The 17,671-nt window shown below is 34.7% G+C and overlaps 1 protein-coding gene across 4 annotated transcripts in view; it reads right to left on the bottom strand.

The window, feature by feature from the left end:
- Nucleotides 1–17,671, bottom strand: part of NCKAP1 (NCK associated protein 1) — a 101,639-nt gene that overhangs the window by 25,220 nt on the left and 58,748 nt on the right. For all 4 annotated transcript variants that reach the window (XM_036254185.1, XM_036254187.1, XM_036254186.1 and 1 more), the window contains 6 exons: nt 16,629–16,687; nt 8,105–8,250; nt 6,029–6,161; nt 3,389–3,508; nt 2,614–2,753; nt 1,487–1,618 (listed from right to left, as the gene is read on the bottom strand). In XM_036254185.1, the coding sequence (XP_036110078.1) occupies nt 1,487–1,618; nt 2,614–2,753; nt 3,389–3,508; nt 6,029–6,161; nt 8,105–8,250; nt 16,629–16,687 (730 nt within the window). The remainder of the gene's footprint in view (nt 1–1,486; nt 1,619–2,613; nt 2,754–3,388; nt 3,509–6,028; nt 6,162–8,104; nt 8,251–16,628; nt 16,688–17,671) is intronic.

Genomic DNA, 17,671 nt, shown 5'->3' with positions numbered 1-17,671 from the left:
TCAGCGGTTGGAGAGTTGGCCTGCAGACCAGAAAGACCTGGGCTCAGTTCCCCTGGGTTCACATACCTTGGTTGCAGTTTGGCCCCAGCCCCAGCTGGGGACGTGTGGGTGGAAACCAGTCAGTGTGTCTCTCTCGAATTAATGTTTCTCTCTCTCTCTCTCACACACACACCCCCATCTTAAGATGAAAGTGCAAGGATGTCCTTGGGTGAGGATTAAAAAAAAAAAAAAGAGTATCAGCTTCTCTGTAGATTAATGAACCAGACTACATGTCTACAGAAGAAAAACATGGGAGCTGTAAACTGAATCCTACCTTCCACACACCACTCTACCACCCCCACCTAGTTGAGAATAATAAATACCAGAGGGCATAATGTCCCTTTAGTTTCAATACTAGAGCATTCTGAGTTTTACTGTCAGCATGCCTGCCTTACTAAAGGACAGCAAAAGACAGTCTTTGTTCAATACCAGACTCTTTTTCTAGTCGACTGATAACTTAGCATTCAATTTAGTGCCCACTTAACATATTCTCCAATTTTATTCTGTAATTGTAGAATTCTCACCAACTACAGCTCTAAGCTTTATATCATTTCATTACCACTCACAGTATTTTACACAGTGTTAAGCATATGGTACAAAGACTACTTGTTAAGGACTAAAAATTCTGAAAAACCTTTGGCAAAATAGTGTTTTATAAGTTGCTTTAAGGTCTTCAAGACAAACTTGTCAAATCAATCAATATTTTCTTTAGTAAATGTGTAACTTCACAAAAAGAATTAAGAAACCTTCATAAAGTTGAAAGGTTTCTGACTTATCACATGCAATATCATTTTAAGAAATAGTATAGATATAACTTTACAAAACTCTAATTAGAACTGAATGCCTCAAGAGTATAGAATTCTATTGGCATTATGAATCCAGAAAAACCATTAAGAGTTCATCTAGTCCTGAGGTTTATGAACATTTAGATGTGACCCCTGTAAGTTATGTATCCAGTATCACAATTCAGTACACACATGTACATACATAACTGAAAAGTATCATGACACAATATTTATACTTACTACATTCAATGCACTATTTTTTTTTCTACTTTCTTTCCTTTCCTTCCTCCCTTTTCTTTCTTTCTTTAAATGTTTATTACAACCTTCTAATCTGATTTCATGACCCCACTGGATTGCCACCTGCCATTTGGAATACACTGATTAGCACCCAATTTTCTCATTTTGCTTATAAGGAAGATAAAGCTCACTGAAATTAACTGGCTTGTCCAGTGTCACAACTAGTTAATAACAAGTATGGGACAAGAATTTGAGTAATTTAAGTAATTCTCAGTTCACTATTTTCATACTTTCCAGTTCATTATTCTTTATATTATGCCAATTCTACTAATGCTTTTCCTCATAAAACTGTATAGTATGAAGAATAAATATAACAAACTCATTAAACAAACAAACAAGCAAAAATAGTTTATGTTCTTTCTTACTTAGTAAAGCGGATTTCCAGATGAGAAGTCAAATATTCTCGTGGGGTAAAGGTATGTTCCCAAACCACCATGTTTGGTACATAATTTATAGAGAAACACAACTCAGAAAGTGCAGTGTGCAATTTATCAAGGCTGAAAAAATATTAATAAATAGTAAACAAAATGTTCATTTTATTGTAGCAATACAAAATTAATTTTATAAACATATCAGATCTTATTTGGAGATAATGATTACAGATTTCAATTTCTCTCCTAAACTGACAAAGTTCAAAATCTTTAAGGATATCCCTAACATATGATAGTAATTTTCTCAAGATAAGCATCATTCGTTTCTATCTTCAGGTGATAATGATTATATTGACATATACACAAGATCATATTCCACACTCATAAAGACAATCATTTCCAACTTCTGCTGTACTTTCTGTTGTAGAGGAAGAAAGCTGTGTGCAAAATGGCAAATAGCTTGCTCGATGTAAAAAGCAAGAAAGTAGAAAATTTACTATAAGCAAAAAAATATTCACCCATTATTGCCCATCAATGCCTCCTCTCCAAGTAAACAAACAGCCCTGAATGCTACCTATTCTGATACAGCCATTTTAAAATAACGGTATCTGTCAACTATGTATAACAACATGCCAAAATAAAGTCTCAGATATTTTATTTTAAATAAGCTGAAAATAAAATATTTCTTAGTGTACCCCTAAATTTTTAGACAGATTCTTGTCCTTCACTATTCTGTATATTAAGACAATATTATAGACAAGATAATATCATATATTACATCTATTTTCTTCAAAAACCCCAAATCTGTATTTTGAGATGAAATAAGCACTAAATGGTTAATCAAGTTGACAAAGGTATATAAAAAAAAAAAAATTAATGACTGGGAAATGGAGAGTTTACAATTACTAGCATTTCCTCAGTACTAATGCCATACAAAAAAATGAACGTTTTACTTTTTTTTTTTTGGTATGTGCCCCTAGCCACTAGGGCCTAGTGGAATTGAACCTGGGACTCTCTGGTCTGCAGGCCGATGCTCCAACCACTGAGCCAAACTGGCCAGGGCCATACAAAAAAATGAAAAAAACCTGTAACAAAAAGATATATAACAGTGGATGGCTTACTTGGTCACTACCAGCCTGTTTTTCCTCATGCTCTCAACTCCAGGTTTTTCCCTTTCAGGTTCCCCTTTCTTACCAGTTTGTTTTTTTGACTTCTTATTTACTGCTTGACTAATGGTTTTGGCACAATGCTTGGGCAGCAACTAAATTTAAAAAGAATGAAATCTTACATTACACCAATTACTTTGAAAACACGTTAACTATTCAAGTAAGCCTTAACTGAATCCAGACTATGTAGGGAATATCATGCTAGCACTAAGAACAGAAATGTAAATAAAAAGTAGAATTTACCTAGCTTAGGGAGCCTAAGCTTAGTAGAAAACAGAAACAGGTAAATCTTGTATGAAGAAACACATCATAGAAGCAGATATATCAAGACTGCAGTTTAAAGGATAAGTAAAAACAGACTAGGCAAGCAAGGATGAGAAAAAACATTTTACTGGAAGCAAAATGGCCTAAGAAAAACAAAACTATGTCAGGACGTGATGCATTCAGAATCTAGTGAAAATTACTAGGTAATGAAGCATAAGTGTAGGTAGGACACAGAAGTTTGAACTATCAGGATGGGACTTAAATGCCAACCTAAGAATTAGATTTTAATTCTAAAGACAGTGGCAATTTTTGAAAAAACGAATAATGAAGTTTCACAATGAGAAGTAACAAGATTTACTAAGAATCTGAGAATAAGAAAATAAAAAAATAAAAATAACTGTTTAACATAATTTTCTTGCCTTCATACACAAAGTTCCTATCTGTAAGGAAATATTTAAATTATTACCTGGTCACTAAGAGTACACTGTTCTGTGCAAATATCAGTAATAAGATTTCGAGCTTGTTTAGCCATTTCATCCAGGAACATATTACATAAGGAAAGACTGCGATCTCCAATATGATGTCGCTATTAAAGCAGAATAATAATAGTTACCAAAAAGTAATTTTAAATAAAACACTTTTTAAATAAACATAAAAAATAAGGTGAAAGTCCATCTTACAATAAAGAGTGTGAGTTAGAGATTAGTATATACTTTTGTGTCACTAAAATAATATAAAAATACTTAAACATGCAGAATAACTATTCCTAGATCTATCATGATACTTTAAATTGTATTTTACCTAAAATGCCCTTTAAAACTTTAATGGAGATATATAAGCCAGATAAAATTAAATATCGGTTCACTTTATTCAAGGAAAGATTTCAAATTACAAAGAGTTAGAGCTCTGTTTAAGCAAATTCTGATTCCTGAAAGATAAAATGTATCTCTTGCTATCACTTCTTCCTGAAAAAAGAACACTTAACTAGCAATGCTTCAAATTTACTAGACAGCCCTGGCTGGTTTGGCTCAGCGGTTAGAGCGTCCACCTGCGGTCCGGAGAGACCCGGGTTCGGTTCCCGCTAAGGGCATGTACCTCGGGTGTCCCCGGCCCTGGTTGGTCGTGCGGGTGGCAGCCACTCGATGTGTCCCTTTCACATCAATGTTTCCCTCTCTCTCTCTTCCTCTCTCTCCCTCCCACTCTGTCTGTACAAAAAATGGAAAAATGTCCTCGGATGAGGATTAAAAAAAAAACCAGCAACAAATTTACTAGACGAACTTATCTAAGATACAGATCTGATTTCAATACTCCCCTTCAATGGTTGAGAAATACTGAGACTGCAAAACAAAACCAGTAAGGTTTCTTAACATGTTACAAGTCTCTCTATGATCTGCCCTTGGCCTCTAGCGTCAGTGCTGAGAAGAGACTTTAGGACAACGGCAGAAAGAGAGGGACCACTACGTAGCAATATGTGTTACATACATACAGTGTATTATTACTCAGCCATAAAAAGGAAGTTCTGATATATGCTATAACATGTACAAGCCTTGAAACATTATGCTCAGTGAAGTAAGCCAGACACAAAAGAACAAACATTCTGATTCCACTTATATAAACCACCGAAAATAGGCAAATTCATAGAGACAGACAGTAGACTAAGGGATCCCAAGGGTAGGAGGGATAAGAAATTATTGCTTAATGATTCCACAGTTTTTGCTTAGGGTGATGAAAGTTTTAGAAATGGATAGTGGTGATAGCTGCACAACACTGTGAAGGTAATTAATGCCACTGAACTATACATTTAAAAATAATTAAAATGGCACAGTTTTATATAGCATATATATGTATTTTTTAATCACAAAAATTTTAAAGACAATGAAAAAGAATAGGGTAAAGATCAAATTGTTGAGGATTTTAAATGCTGGCTGAGAAATTACTTTCTTCATATACAAAGAAATTGATTATTCTTTAAGAAAGAAAGAGGCACTCTGGTGGCGTTGTACTAGATAGATTTAAAAGCAGGAAAACTATTCGGGAGTACATATAAAGAATACTGAAAATCTGAGCTACAATCGTGACAAAAGCAATGGAAAGTAGAGGATGGGTTCAAGTAATGGTACCACACAAATAAAATTAGGAGGATTTGATGGGTAATTTAATAAGATTATGGTGAGGAAAAAAATCAATGGCATATCTAAGGTATATAAAGCTTGGGGGAAATCTAGTAACTCTAAAAACTCTATAAATCTATTAAAATTGGGTGTTAATGTCTTCACAGCTATTAATCCTAAAGGCACTCCCTAATAAACTTCTGCAGGTTAATCTCTATCTCAGAGTCTGCTTCCAATGGAATCCTAGAATACCAGCTGTAAAAGATGTTACCCGATGTTTAAAAATACTAATAATGCTACTGCTATCTATAAGTTTCTTTTCTATAAGTTCTATAGTTTTAAGGGACTCAAAATTAAGTTAAATTATAAAGAAATACACTACTTAATTTTAATATATATTCTTACCACATTTATACAGTACTATTTGTTCCTTAAATATTAGAAGAAATACTGAGTACATTTTTTGATAGATACTTCGCATCAACAAAACTACTGATTAGTTCAATTATTCAATAATTGTGTGCCTGCATGCCAGAGTGTGCATGTCTTATGAATACCAGTAAATCTAGATTTTACTATATCTACTGTATTAGCAAATAAGTGAAATTCCTCTTTGACATGTTTATATTTAGCCACTAATCTGTGCATTCAACTTTCAAGTCTTTTCAGTGACAGTTTAAGAGGAAAAGTATACAAAATCAATTACTGTATATAACTTTACCATAAACATTAATACCTGCTCCACCATTTACTTTAATAAAGGTAATTTCAAGTGACCTTATGATATGTTCTTATAAATACTTATCTATCTGTCCAAATATATATCTATTATATCCACATCATATACCTTTTCAAGCATTATTCTGATTCTACATTGAGATGCATTAGATAGGAAGCTAGATTAGATAATCATGACTCCATGCACATTGGTCAGCTAGTGTTTTGTTTAGTTTATTTTGCATACCACATAAATCAGAGTAGTACCCTCAAATTACCTCTTCTGGACACAGTTCATGCGTGCAACTCATAAAATGAGTGCAAAGTAGTGGGAATGCAATTGAGTATCTTGACTGAGAGGGTAACTCCAAACACTGTTGAAACATCTTCTCAAAAGCACGACTATAAAAACTATATAAGAAAACAAATTAAAAACTATAATCAATTTTTATAGTTGAAATTTTCATGATATAGTACCTTATAATTTGATTCAAGTGAATGAAAGTTACCAATTGGCAGGTAGCATTATTCCCTTAAGACAGTGGTTCTCAACCTTCCTAATGCCGTGACCCTTTAATACAGTTCCTCATGTTGTGGTGATCCCCAACCATAAAATTATTTTCGTTGCTACTTCATAACTATAATTTTGCTACTGTTATGTCTTAGGTGACCCCCGTTAAAGGGTCATTCAACCCCCAAAGGGGTCATGACCCACAGGTTGAGAACCATTGCCTTAAGAAAATAGCTATTTTTCTAAAGAGTATCTCTTACACACCAATAATCATTCAAAAGTAATAAAAACATTATTTGTATACCATTACAAATTTTTTTAAAACTTAAAACAGAAAATAAACTATATCTATAATATATGAATAAATGACATTTAAATCTCACATCATCAAATTTCAACAAAGTTAAGGCACTATTAATTGTAAGAAACACCATTTTTATGTACCACTAAAAAAGAGAAACACTGCCAGTTAAACAATGATACACCCCCAATTTTAAACTACTTCCAGATTTAAGAGAGGTAAAGTATAAAAGAATATGAGTCGATAAGATACAGTACATTTTAGAATATTAAGAAAACAGTAAAGCTATCTTTATTCTTATGTGACAAACAAAATAAGAATGATTGAGAAAATAGATAAAAATCAATTAAATAACTAAAATTTACAAATTTTAAACATTACTCAAACTGCTTTCACTTCTAAGAAAGGAAAGAAACTTTCTAATTGCTGTATCCTTCATTTACAATAAGAACCTTTCTGTAGTTCGAAAATATATAAAATAAAGTGTCCCATTTTCTTTTCAAGGAAGGCTTTGGGACAGACAATAATACACACTTCCAAACAACCTTAAAAATTCTTATAAATATGACATGAGATGTATTGTGTTTTATGAGTTACTTTAAGAGACCCGTGATGCCTTCCCTGCCTGGTTTGGATTTCTTCTGCAATATGCTAATTAAAGCCACCCTAACAAATGCCAAAGTCAGCCTGAACTGGGTTATTTTCCAAAATAAAAGCAACGAAAGTTTTTTATAATAACAGTTCTTCAATATATAGGAACTAGTATCATTATCCCCTGAGATTATCTCTGCATTTTAGAAATAAAGGGTCTTACTAGGTTATTCCAATCTACTTCCCTAAAGGAAAAAAGGCCAAGAAACAGAAATAGAGTTGATATTATAAAGCTTTGGAGCCAGAATACTTGAGTTTGAATCCTGGCCTTATGATCAATTTCATATATTCATTCAAACATTCATTAAGTATATCTACTATGTCAGACACTAAGGAAATAAAACATGATCCTCCTTCAAGGACCATAGAATGAGGGGAGAAAAAAAAAAGGGACAAAAACTTATAAACTACTAAGTATAACTAGAGGCCCTGACAGAAGAAAAGTAGAGTGAAACACAATGCAGGGTAGTAGTCACGTCATCATAATACTAATGTCTAATTTAATACTAGAGAGTGAAATTGTTTGGTATTTTTATTTCCAACATTTGCTCTATTTAACCTTAATCCACAACTTTTTTTGCTTAATCTAATGATGCAAGAGGAAGGGCCTTAAGCCCATTTGAAGCAATTGTTTTCAACTCCTCAAAAAAAGTGTAAAAAATAAATTCACACCAGGAGAGCTGCTCTTAATAGAGAATTAAATACAGACATGAAATCCCAAATTGCTAAACTTTTTTTTGTTAGCAATTTGTCCACTATTCCCTTTATTCTTAAGAGTTTATTATTACTAAATTGTCTTAAGGACTATATTAATATTTAAAACCAAATCAAGAAAAATACCTTTAGATACTAAAAATCTCAAATTCTGATTTAAAGATAATTACAACATACCAAAATATGGAGAGATCTGATGTTTCCACCAACATTTCCACCAAGGAATCCACCATTTTTGTATGAAAAATTATTGTATTCATCATCTTTCCAAGTTCTCTGTGATCTGCAAGGCTAAGTGAAGCCTTAGAGACACTAGTATATGCCTGTAAAAGTACAGCAAAAAACAAAAGTAGTTTTAGTTTAGATCCATGAATTTAAAGCCTTGTCATTCTACAGGGAGGAAAAACACACACCCACTATGGAAAAATACTTAGTTTACTATGACACTGTATCAGCAACATCATCTTTTAAAAGTTCTACATAGTGACCCAAACTTGAAATTCCTACCAAGAATTTCTTTAAACAAATAAACTGAAATACTACTGCCCATAAAACAGAATCTAATATATGGGTAATTCATCTTGAGCCTCAAAAGAACGGAGATTACGTCCAAAGTATAAAAAAGTAATTGTCCTGTTAACCCTATCAAAAGAAATTTTCAATCTTGTTTGAGAGAAAACATACATAGGAAACAAGATGAAAAAGTATTCACGTTGATTCAACAAGGTTTTAGAATATACTCAATCATTAAAAACTGGATGGTAAAATACAGTGTAATATTGATGGACACTAGAAAAGCAATGAAGATGGTAAAATTTAGTGTACACTAGCCAAAAGATGACAGGATTTAAATAAAACCATCAGGATAGATTTTAGGGAAAGAAATGCCACTACTGGGATACCAATCACAGAGAGCAGAACCCTGTCCATGGATATTGGGCGTTCCAGGAGGGCAGAGAACAAGAATAGGAGGGGTACCCACAGAATAAATATGGTCGCCCTGGCTGGTTTGGCTCAGCAGTTAGAGCATCGCCCTGTGGACCGAAGACTTGTGGGTTCAAGTCCAGTCCAGAGCATATACCTTGGTTGCGGTTCAGTCCCTGGCCATGGTCGGGGTCATGCAGGAAGCAGCCAGTTGATGTGTCTCTCTCACATTGATGTTTGTTTCTCTCTCTCTCTCCCCCACTCCCTCCCTCCCATTCTATCTGAAAATAAGTAGAAAAATATCCTCAGGTGAGGATTTAGGGGAAAAAAAAGACAGAATACTGTTCACTATGATTAGTTTCAGTGTAAAGGAGAAGGAAAATGGTGAAAGGAGAGTTTCGACCAAATCATGCATACCCCTGTATACCACGTTAAAGAATTTAAACTTTCAATAGTGAACCACTAAAGATTCTGTGTGATGGCGAACTTTTTTAGAGGGGGTAGGGGGGGTGATGGGAAAGAGTAGGCAAAAATGGAACAGGAGACAGAGATTTAGGAAGCAGTAGTGGCAATAATCCAGACAGGATTATGACAAACTGGTCTTGAGTGGTGATCATTTATAAGAGCTTAATCTGCTAAATTACTAGGTATGGTGGACAAGAGAAAAAATCATGGGTGATAGTGAGGATTTTGGCCTTTGGGAAACACTTCCTCATGGATCTCATGTGGACCTACACATCTTGTAGGATATGACAAGAATGCAAGGCCAAGACTACTCAATATTCATTACTCAGGCCAATTTTCAGGGTTGTATTTATAGCTACCAAACTTGAGGAATGATATAATGTCTTCCTCTGGAATAAAGCAAGTAAGCTTACTGTTGATGACAAAACGAAGGGATCTTCAAACTCAGTCATCTTTTGTTGAAACACAAACCCACCACACACATAGCATTCCTCTAGTTCCCTTGGCACCACCCCCATAGGACATGGAAGCAAGGGAAAAATAATGCATACATGCTAATGCACATGCTGCTTCCCGTGCAGTGAATAATTAAGTCCTCTGTCCTTGATCCAGTAACCCCATGTCTTCTGCCAGTCAGAAACTAAATAATTATTACCTTGTAAGTAAGACAAAAATAAAATCTCAGCCTCTACAATGGCAAGCGGTTGCTATATAGATGAAGTTACTATTAACTAAAATACAGACGCCACAGAAAAAGCAGTTTTATATTTGTTGTTTTTGTCTGCCAGAAAAGGAGAGAGAATTAGGATCAAAATTGGCCAGAACTCCAAAGACGGCACAAAGCATACTATAATATTCCCCTGAAGGCTCTGCTGATCTACAGAACTCTATACCTCTCTTTGGCCATATGCTTATACCACCTAATAACTCTTGTCCTTCTACCTAATCAGTGATCAAAGTTAGATCATTCATCTCTTGTAAAGATCTGCTCCTTTTTGTAGTAATCCTTTACATATGAAGAGTCTCTGAACTCGCCCTTTCCTCACTGTTTGCCCTTTTACTATGAAAGCCAGTTTCATATTCAAGTTCTACTCATCTTTGAATGCCTGGGTAAAATGTTGCCATTATTAGCAATTTCAACTTGAAAAACGCTTTCTTCTGAGAAAACTGTAATTAATTGATAATTATACTCAGTCAATGACATCTTTTAATTTAATCTTAGATTTTAACTGCCATTTAATTTTTCATATTTTATGCCTTGTATCCTTAGCAAGATTTATAAAATCCTAAAAAGACAATTTGTCTTCTACTACAGATTATATAATACTGCTCAATATTTTAATTTCTGTATCCTATGGTCTAGTCTGTAGGCTTGGAACATTCACTGTCAACCTCTTCCACCTCTACACCAGTGATTTTCAACTGGTGTGCCACAAGAATTTTTAAAGCACGCAATACCTGACTATTTAATTGGGAGTAATGACCATAGACTGTCTAAATAAATAAATAAATAAATAAATCAGCCAACACAACAATGGCCATCCAATGTGAATGAATCAAAATTATACTTTTTTTGGGTCAGATAAGCAAAAATATATTATTTTCTGGTGTGCTGTAGGATTTTAGGAATTAGCTTATGTCTGCCACAGGATGAAAAAGGTTGAAAATCGCTGCTCTATATGAACCTCATGGATTCTGGACACTGCCTCCCACCTTGCACTGCTGCCTTCTTTCCCTATAAAGACTTCTCTGGCTTAGTTGTATGTCCCCTTATTTCTTTCCTTGGTATGCTTTGTCCTACTGTCACTAAAAAATATGATTCTATTTATGCAGTACAAAGAGGCTGAATGATTTTATGTCCCAATTATGGTTACGAGCAATATCATGGGTTAAACTGTGTCCTCCAAAAAGGTATGTTGAACTCGTAGTCCTCAATACGTCAGAATGTGACCTTATTTGGAAATAGAGTCCTTACAGAGGTAATCAAGTTAAAATGATGTCATTAGAGAAGGCCCTAATCCACTGTGACTAGTGTCTTTATAAAAATAAGAAATTTGGGCACAGAGACATGCACATAGGGAAGACTACGTGAAGAGAAACAGAGAAAATACCATTAGAGTAATGCATACACAAGCCAAGCAACACCAAAAATAGCCAGCAATCACCAGAAGCTAAAAACAATAGGCATAAAACAGATTCTCCCTCACAGTCCTCAGAAGGAATCAACCCTGCTGACACCTTCATTTCAGATTTCTGGACTCCAGAATTCTAAGACAATAAATTTCTGTTGTGTAAGCCATTCAGTTTGTGGTTCTTTGTTATGGCAGTCCTAGCAAACAAATATAAGCAACTATAGAACACATGAAAGAATCAGATAGCAGGCGATGTACTTATAAATATTTTACAAAAATAAAAAAATCTCATACAGGGATATATAGTTCTATATTCTTAATGCTCACTCAAATGCTCTACAAAGTAAAATTCTCAAGTGACGCATTCAATAGACAACTTTAATAATCCTGGAAGTACTTAATAAGAGTAAATTTAAAACGTATCTAAATCTCCAAAATTTTCTAAATCCAAATAAATGTTTCTAGGTACTCCCACAAACAGAGCAGGAAACTGAACCAGTTCAAGTTTGTGACAATGATTTTCAAATTTTAAATGTGTATACCCTTTGGCTGAGCAAATCTACTATTTCACTTTATAAGCTCCACTGCTGTATTGTTTCAAAGCTTTTTAAAAACAAAAAAATTTTCATTTCTAAACTTTTTTTTTATCCTCACCTGAGGACATTTTTGCATTTATCTTCAGATAGGGCGGGAGGGAGAGAGGGAGGAAGAGAGAGAGAAAGAAAAACACCGATGTGAGAGAGACACACTGACTGGTTGCCACCCACACGACCCCAACCAGGGCCGGGGACAAACTGCAACCGAGGTATGTGCCCTTAGTGGGAACTAAACCCAGGCCTCTCCGGTCCGCGTGCTAATGCTCTAACCACTGAGCAAAACCTGCGAGGGCTAAACTTTATTTTCTTATTTTTTATTTATTTATTTTTTATCCTCACTCGAGGACATTTTTCCATTTTTTGTTCAGATAGAGTGGGAGAAAGAGAGAGGGGGGGGGGAGAGAGAGAGAGAGAGAGAAAGAAACATCGACGTGAAAGGGACACATTGAGTGGCTGCCACCTGCACAACCAACCAGGGCCGGGGACAAACTGCAACCAAGATACGCGCCCTTAGCGGGAACCGAACCCAGGTCTCTCTGGACGGCAGGCCAATGTTCTAACCACTGAGCCAAACCGGCCAGGGCTAAACTTTATTTTTGATAGGAAGAAAATGGTGATAGAAGGAGACTTAACTTGGGGTGGTGAACACACAATACAATATACAGATGACATATTATAGAATGTACACCTGAAACCTATATAATTTTATTAACCAATGTCACCCCAATAAATTCAGTACAAACTTAAAAAATAATAAAAATATTTTTAAAGGAAGAAAATAATCTATAATATATTCACATGTAATATTTTGGGAGAGTGGTATTTCAAGTGTTCTTCCTGATCTCTCACTAACTAGCTCTGTAATCTTAGGTGTATTAATACTTGCGACCTGATTTATAAGATCATTTCTATAAATATGCTGCTGTAGAACACAGAACAAGAGAGAGAAAAGTGTCTATGCATTTTGAGGTTGCAAAGGAAAAACATAAGGAAGGCAAAAGCACCTAAGAAAACTCAGCGGACTACCAGAAAAGTATGCTCTTCCTAGGAATCCAGCCCTTCCTGAGACCACAGTCATTTAGAAACCTCTTCCACAAACACATACTGCTTATATTTTCATGTTTTAATTAAACAAATAAAAAGCTTATATTTTAAGTTGCAGAACAGTATACAGAATAATCTTAATTTACATGTTTGAACACCTAAAAGGATATGACTGGTTATTAAATGTGATTATTGCTGGGAAATGAGACTAGAAAAATAGCAAAGTTTCATTTTCTACCTTACCTCTGGATACTTTGACTTTTTACAATGAGAACATACTAATATACATATTTTGTAAATATGACGTTGTTAGATGCCCAGACAGTGTGGCTTAGTGGTTGAGCATCAACCCATGAACCAAGAGGTTGCCGGTTCAATTCTCAGTCAGGGCACATGCCTGGGTTGCAGGCTCGATCCCCAGTGGGGGGCATGCAGGAGGCAGCCAAATCAATATGTCTCTCTCATTAATGTTTCTCTCTCTCTCTCTCTCCCTTCCTCTCTCTCTAAAAATCAGTAACAATATATTTTAAAAAATAAAATAGCCCTGGCCGGTTTGGTTCAGCGGTTAGAGCGTCGGCCTGCGGTCCTGAGAGACCCGGGTTCGGTTCCCACTAAGGGCGCGTACCTCGGTTGCAGTTTGTCCCCGGCCCTGGTCGTTTGTGCGGGTGGCAGCCACTCGATGTGTTCCTTTCACATCGATGTTTCTCTCTCTCTCTCTCTGTTCCTCTCTCTCCCTCCCACTCTACCTGAACAAAAAAAATGGAAAAATGTCCTCGGGTGAGGATAAAAAATGAATAAAAAAATAATAATAATAAAATAAAATAAAAATGAAATTATCAGAAACACTGGACCACAGTTTTCCCATAATTACTAGAAATATTTAGGGGGCAATTAAATTTACACACACACAATGCTTTCAGGCTTGCATTTTAAAAGCCCTCAAAAACTATTTATGTGAGAGTTATATAGTAAATAGAAAAATTTAAAGTCCAATACTTTATTAATATTTATTTCTGCATTTCAGGAAAATGAAGATTTTAACAACAGATCAGAAAATAATAAACTATGGCCTGTGAGCCAGTAGCTTGTTTTATAACGTTTTACTGGTACGCAGCTACACCCATTTGTTATTGTCAACAGGTCTCACACACTACACTACAATGGCAAAGATGGGGATTGATAACAAAGACTATGTGGCCCACAAGCCTAAAGTTTTTATCAACTGTTTCTAGATTATAAACATTTTGTCAAAAAAGCTTTTGTGCTTTCACTTTAGAATTAATATTTGAATCAAGATAATCAAGAGAGCCCTGGTTGGTTTGGCTCAGCGGTTGGAACATCAGCGTGGGGTCCAGAGAGACCCGGGTTCAGTTCCAGCTAAGGGCACGTACCTCGGTTGCAGTTTGTCCCCGGCCCTTGTTAGGTCATATGGGTGGCAACCACTCGATGTATCCCTTTCACATCAATGTTTCTCTCTCTCTCTCTATCTGAACATAATATGGAAAAATGTCCTCTGTTGAGGATATTTAAAGTCCAGATATTTAAATTCCAGTATCTCTCTTGATCATATATATATGATCAAGAGAGATACTGGAATTTAAATATCTGGACTTTTTAAAATTATAATCTATTTTATTCAAAATATTTTATTCAAAAATATTTTATATTGGCTTAAGTTATATTTATATTTATCCAAGTTTAACAATTAGTACAAAATGTTTCTTCTATATATAACTGAACAGTAAGGAAAAAACAATCCAATTTGGGCAGATGACCTGAATAGACATTTTTCCAAAGAAGACATACAGATAGCCAACAGTACATAAAAAGATGTTCAACATTACCAATCATAATGTAAATACAAATCAAAACCACAATGAGTTATCACCTCATACCTGTTAGAATGGCTATTATCAAAACCACAAGAGACAAGTGTTGGTGAGGATATGGAGAAAAGGAAACCCTGTGTATTACTGGCAGGAATGTAAATGGGTACAGCCATCATGGAAAACAGCAATGGAAGTTTCTCAAAAAATTAAAGACAAAACTATCATATGTTCCAACAATTCCTCTTGTAAGTATTTATCCAAAGGAAATGAAAACACGAACCCAAAAAGATATCTGTACCCTCATGTTCACATTGCAGCATTATTTCCAATAGCCAAGAATGGAAACAACCTAAGTGTCCATTGACAGATAAAGGAATAAAGAAACTGTGGTTTGTTTATGTATATGTAGGGGTGTGTGTGTGTGTGTGTGTATGCTTACACTGAAACATTACTCAACCATAAAAAGAAAATTCTGCCATTTGAAACAACATGGATGAACTCTGCATCATGCAAAGTGAAATAAGTGAGACAAAGAAAAACAAAGACTGTATGACCTCACTTATATGTGAAATCTAAAAAAAAAAATAACAAAATAAAACAAAAAGCAAATAAACTCATAAAGACAACTAATTGGTGGTTGCCAGAGGTAGGGATTTGGGACTGGGTGAAATGGGTGAAGGTGGTCAAAAGGTGTGAACTTCCAGTTAAGTCCGTCCTTGGGATACAACGTACAATACGATGACCAGAGTTAATACTATATAGCAGTCCCCCCATATCCACCATTTCACTTTCTGCAGTGTCAACCACGGTCTGAAAATATTACATAGAAAATTCCAGAATTAAACAATTTATGTTTTAAATTGCATATCATTCTGAGTAGCATGATGGATTCTTGCACCATCCTACCTGGAATGTGAATCATCACTTCGTCTAGTGCATCCACACCACATAAAACTCTACCCTCCCATTAGTCACTCAGAAGCCTTCTCAGGTATCATCAGATCAACTGTCACGGTACTGCAGTGCTCGTGTTCAAGTAACCCGCCTAACACTACATCACGGCGCTTTCGTCATTCACCTCACTTCATCTCATCGCGTAGGTACTGCATCATCTCTCATCATCACAAGGGTGAGAAGAGCATAATAGTCTTTTGAGAGAGTACACATTCACATAAGTTTTATTACAGTATATTGTTATAATTGAAATATTTTATAATTATTGTTGTTAATCTCTTATTGTGCCTCATTTATAAATTAAACTTTATTATAGGTTTGTATGTATAGAAAAAACAGTACACATACGGTATGGTACTGTCCATGGTTTCAAGTATCCACTGGGAGTCTTGGACCTATCCCCTTCAGATAAAGGAGAGACTATTATATTTGAAAGTTGCTAAGAAAGATCTTAAAAGTTCTCATAACAAGAAAAATAAATTGGTAACTGTGTGTGGTAAAAGATGTTAACCAGACTTACTGTAATCATTTCCCAATACATACATATATTGAATCATTATGTAAACCTAAAACTAATGCAATGTTTCATCAATTATATTGCAATAAAAAATGATTCTTCTGTGAGGTAAAGACTATGATTAGGTATACAAAAGAAGTATTTTCAGTAGGTATACAACAATAAATCTTTCATATTAAGTAATGTTTTCATGTTAACTAAGGTATTTGATAACAGAATGGTAATAAAAATTATTCTTACCTGTAATCTAAACCAATCTAATCTCATTCCTCTGAAATCAAACACTTCCCCATCTTCAACTATAATAAAAGAAAAAAGTTAACAAAGCAAATTAATGTTTTCACAAATCTATAAGCCCATTTCAAATTTTAAGAGTGAAGACAATTCCACTTCTGGGTATATATACAAAATAATTAAAAGCAGGGTCTTGAAGAGATATTTTTGTTTTCTCTTGTTCACAGCAGTATTATTCACAATAGCCAAAAGGTAGAAGCAACCCTATATCCACCAACAGATAAATGGATACAAAAAGTGGTATGTTATTGAGCCTTAAAAAAGAAGGAAATTCTGACACATGCTACAATGTGGCTGAACCTTGAAAACATTATGCTAGTTAAATTAAGTCAGTGACAAAAGGACAAATACTGTATGTTTCCACTTATATGAGTTATCTAGAATAGTCAAACTCATAGAAGCAGAAAGAATGGTAGATGTCAAGGGCTAGGAGAAGAGCATATGGGATGTTGCTTTTAATAGCTATAGATTTTCAGTTTTACAACATGAAAAAGTTCTGGAAATTGGTTGCACAACCAATACTATCAAACTGTAAACTTAAAAATAATAAGATAGTAAATTTCATGTTATATATATTTTATAATTCAAAAATCATTTAATAGCTAAGACAGTAAAATAATTCTCAAATCCTAGATGGTGTTAAAGGAGACAGTTATGCTTAGAGAAGTGTAAAGTATGGACTCTTCTCCTAAATTCTGACTCCCAGTGATGCTTACATGTCAATTTGAAGGAGCTGGAATAGAGCTTCAGGAATCTAGTGAATAGAAATTTTGGATAGCATGCTGAAGTTCCACAATATAACTAGTATATAAACCAAATGTCACCAGGCAAGTTTACGATAGTGTCATTAGGTAAGTGTAATAAAATAAATTTCTTACTCCGAAACTATCAAAGTTTCTGATAACTTTTATTTAAAGATTATAAAACTACACCACCATATCAATCTATTGGATTAAAGTATTCAAATAATGGAGAGGCAGTCTGATATA

The sequence above is a fragment of the Molossus molossus genome, unplaced genomic scaffold (genome assembly GCF_014108415.1).
Source record: "Molossus molossus isolate mMolMol1 unplaced genomic scaffold, mMolMol1.p scaffold_m16_p_11, whole genome shotgun sequence".
In the NCBI taxonomy this organism is placed as follows: Eukaryota; Metazoa; Chordata; class Mammalia; order Chiroptera; family Molossidae; genus Molossus; species Molossus molossus.
Note: the sequence above shows the minus strand (reverse complement) of the source record. Positions and strands in the feature narration are given on the sequence as shown.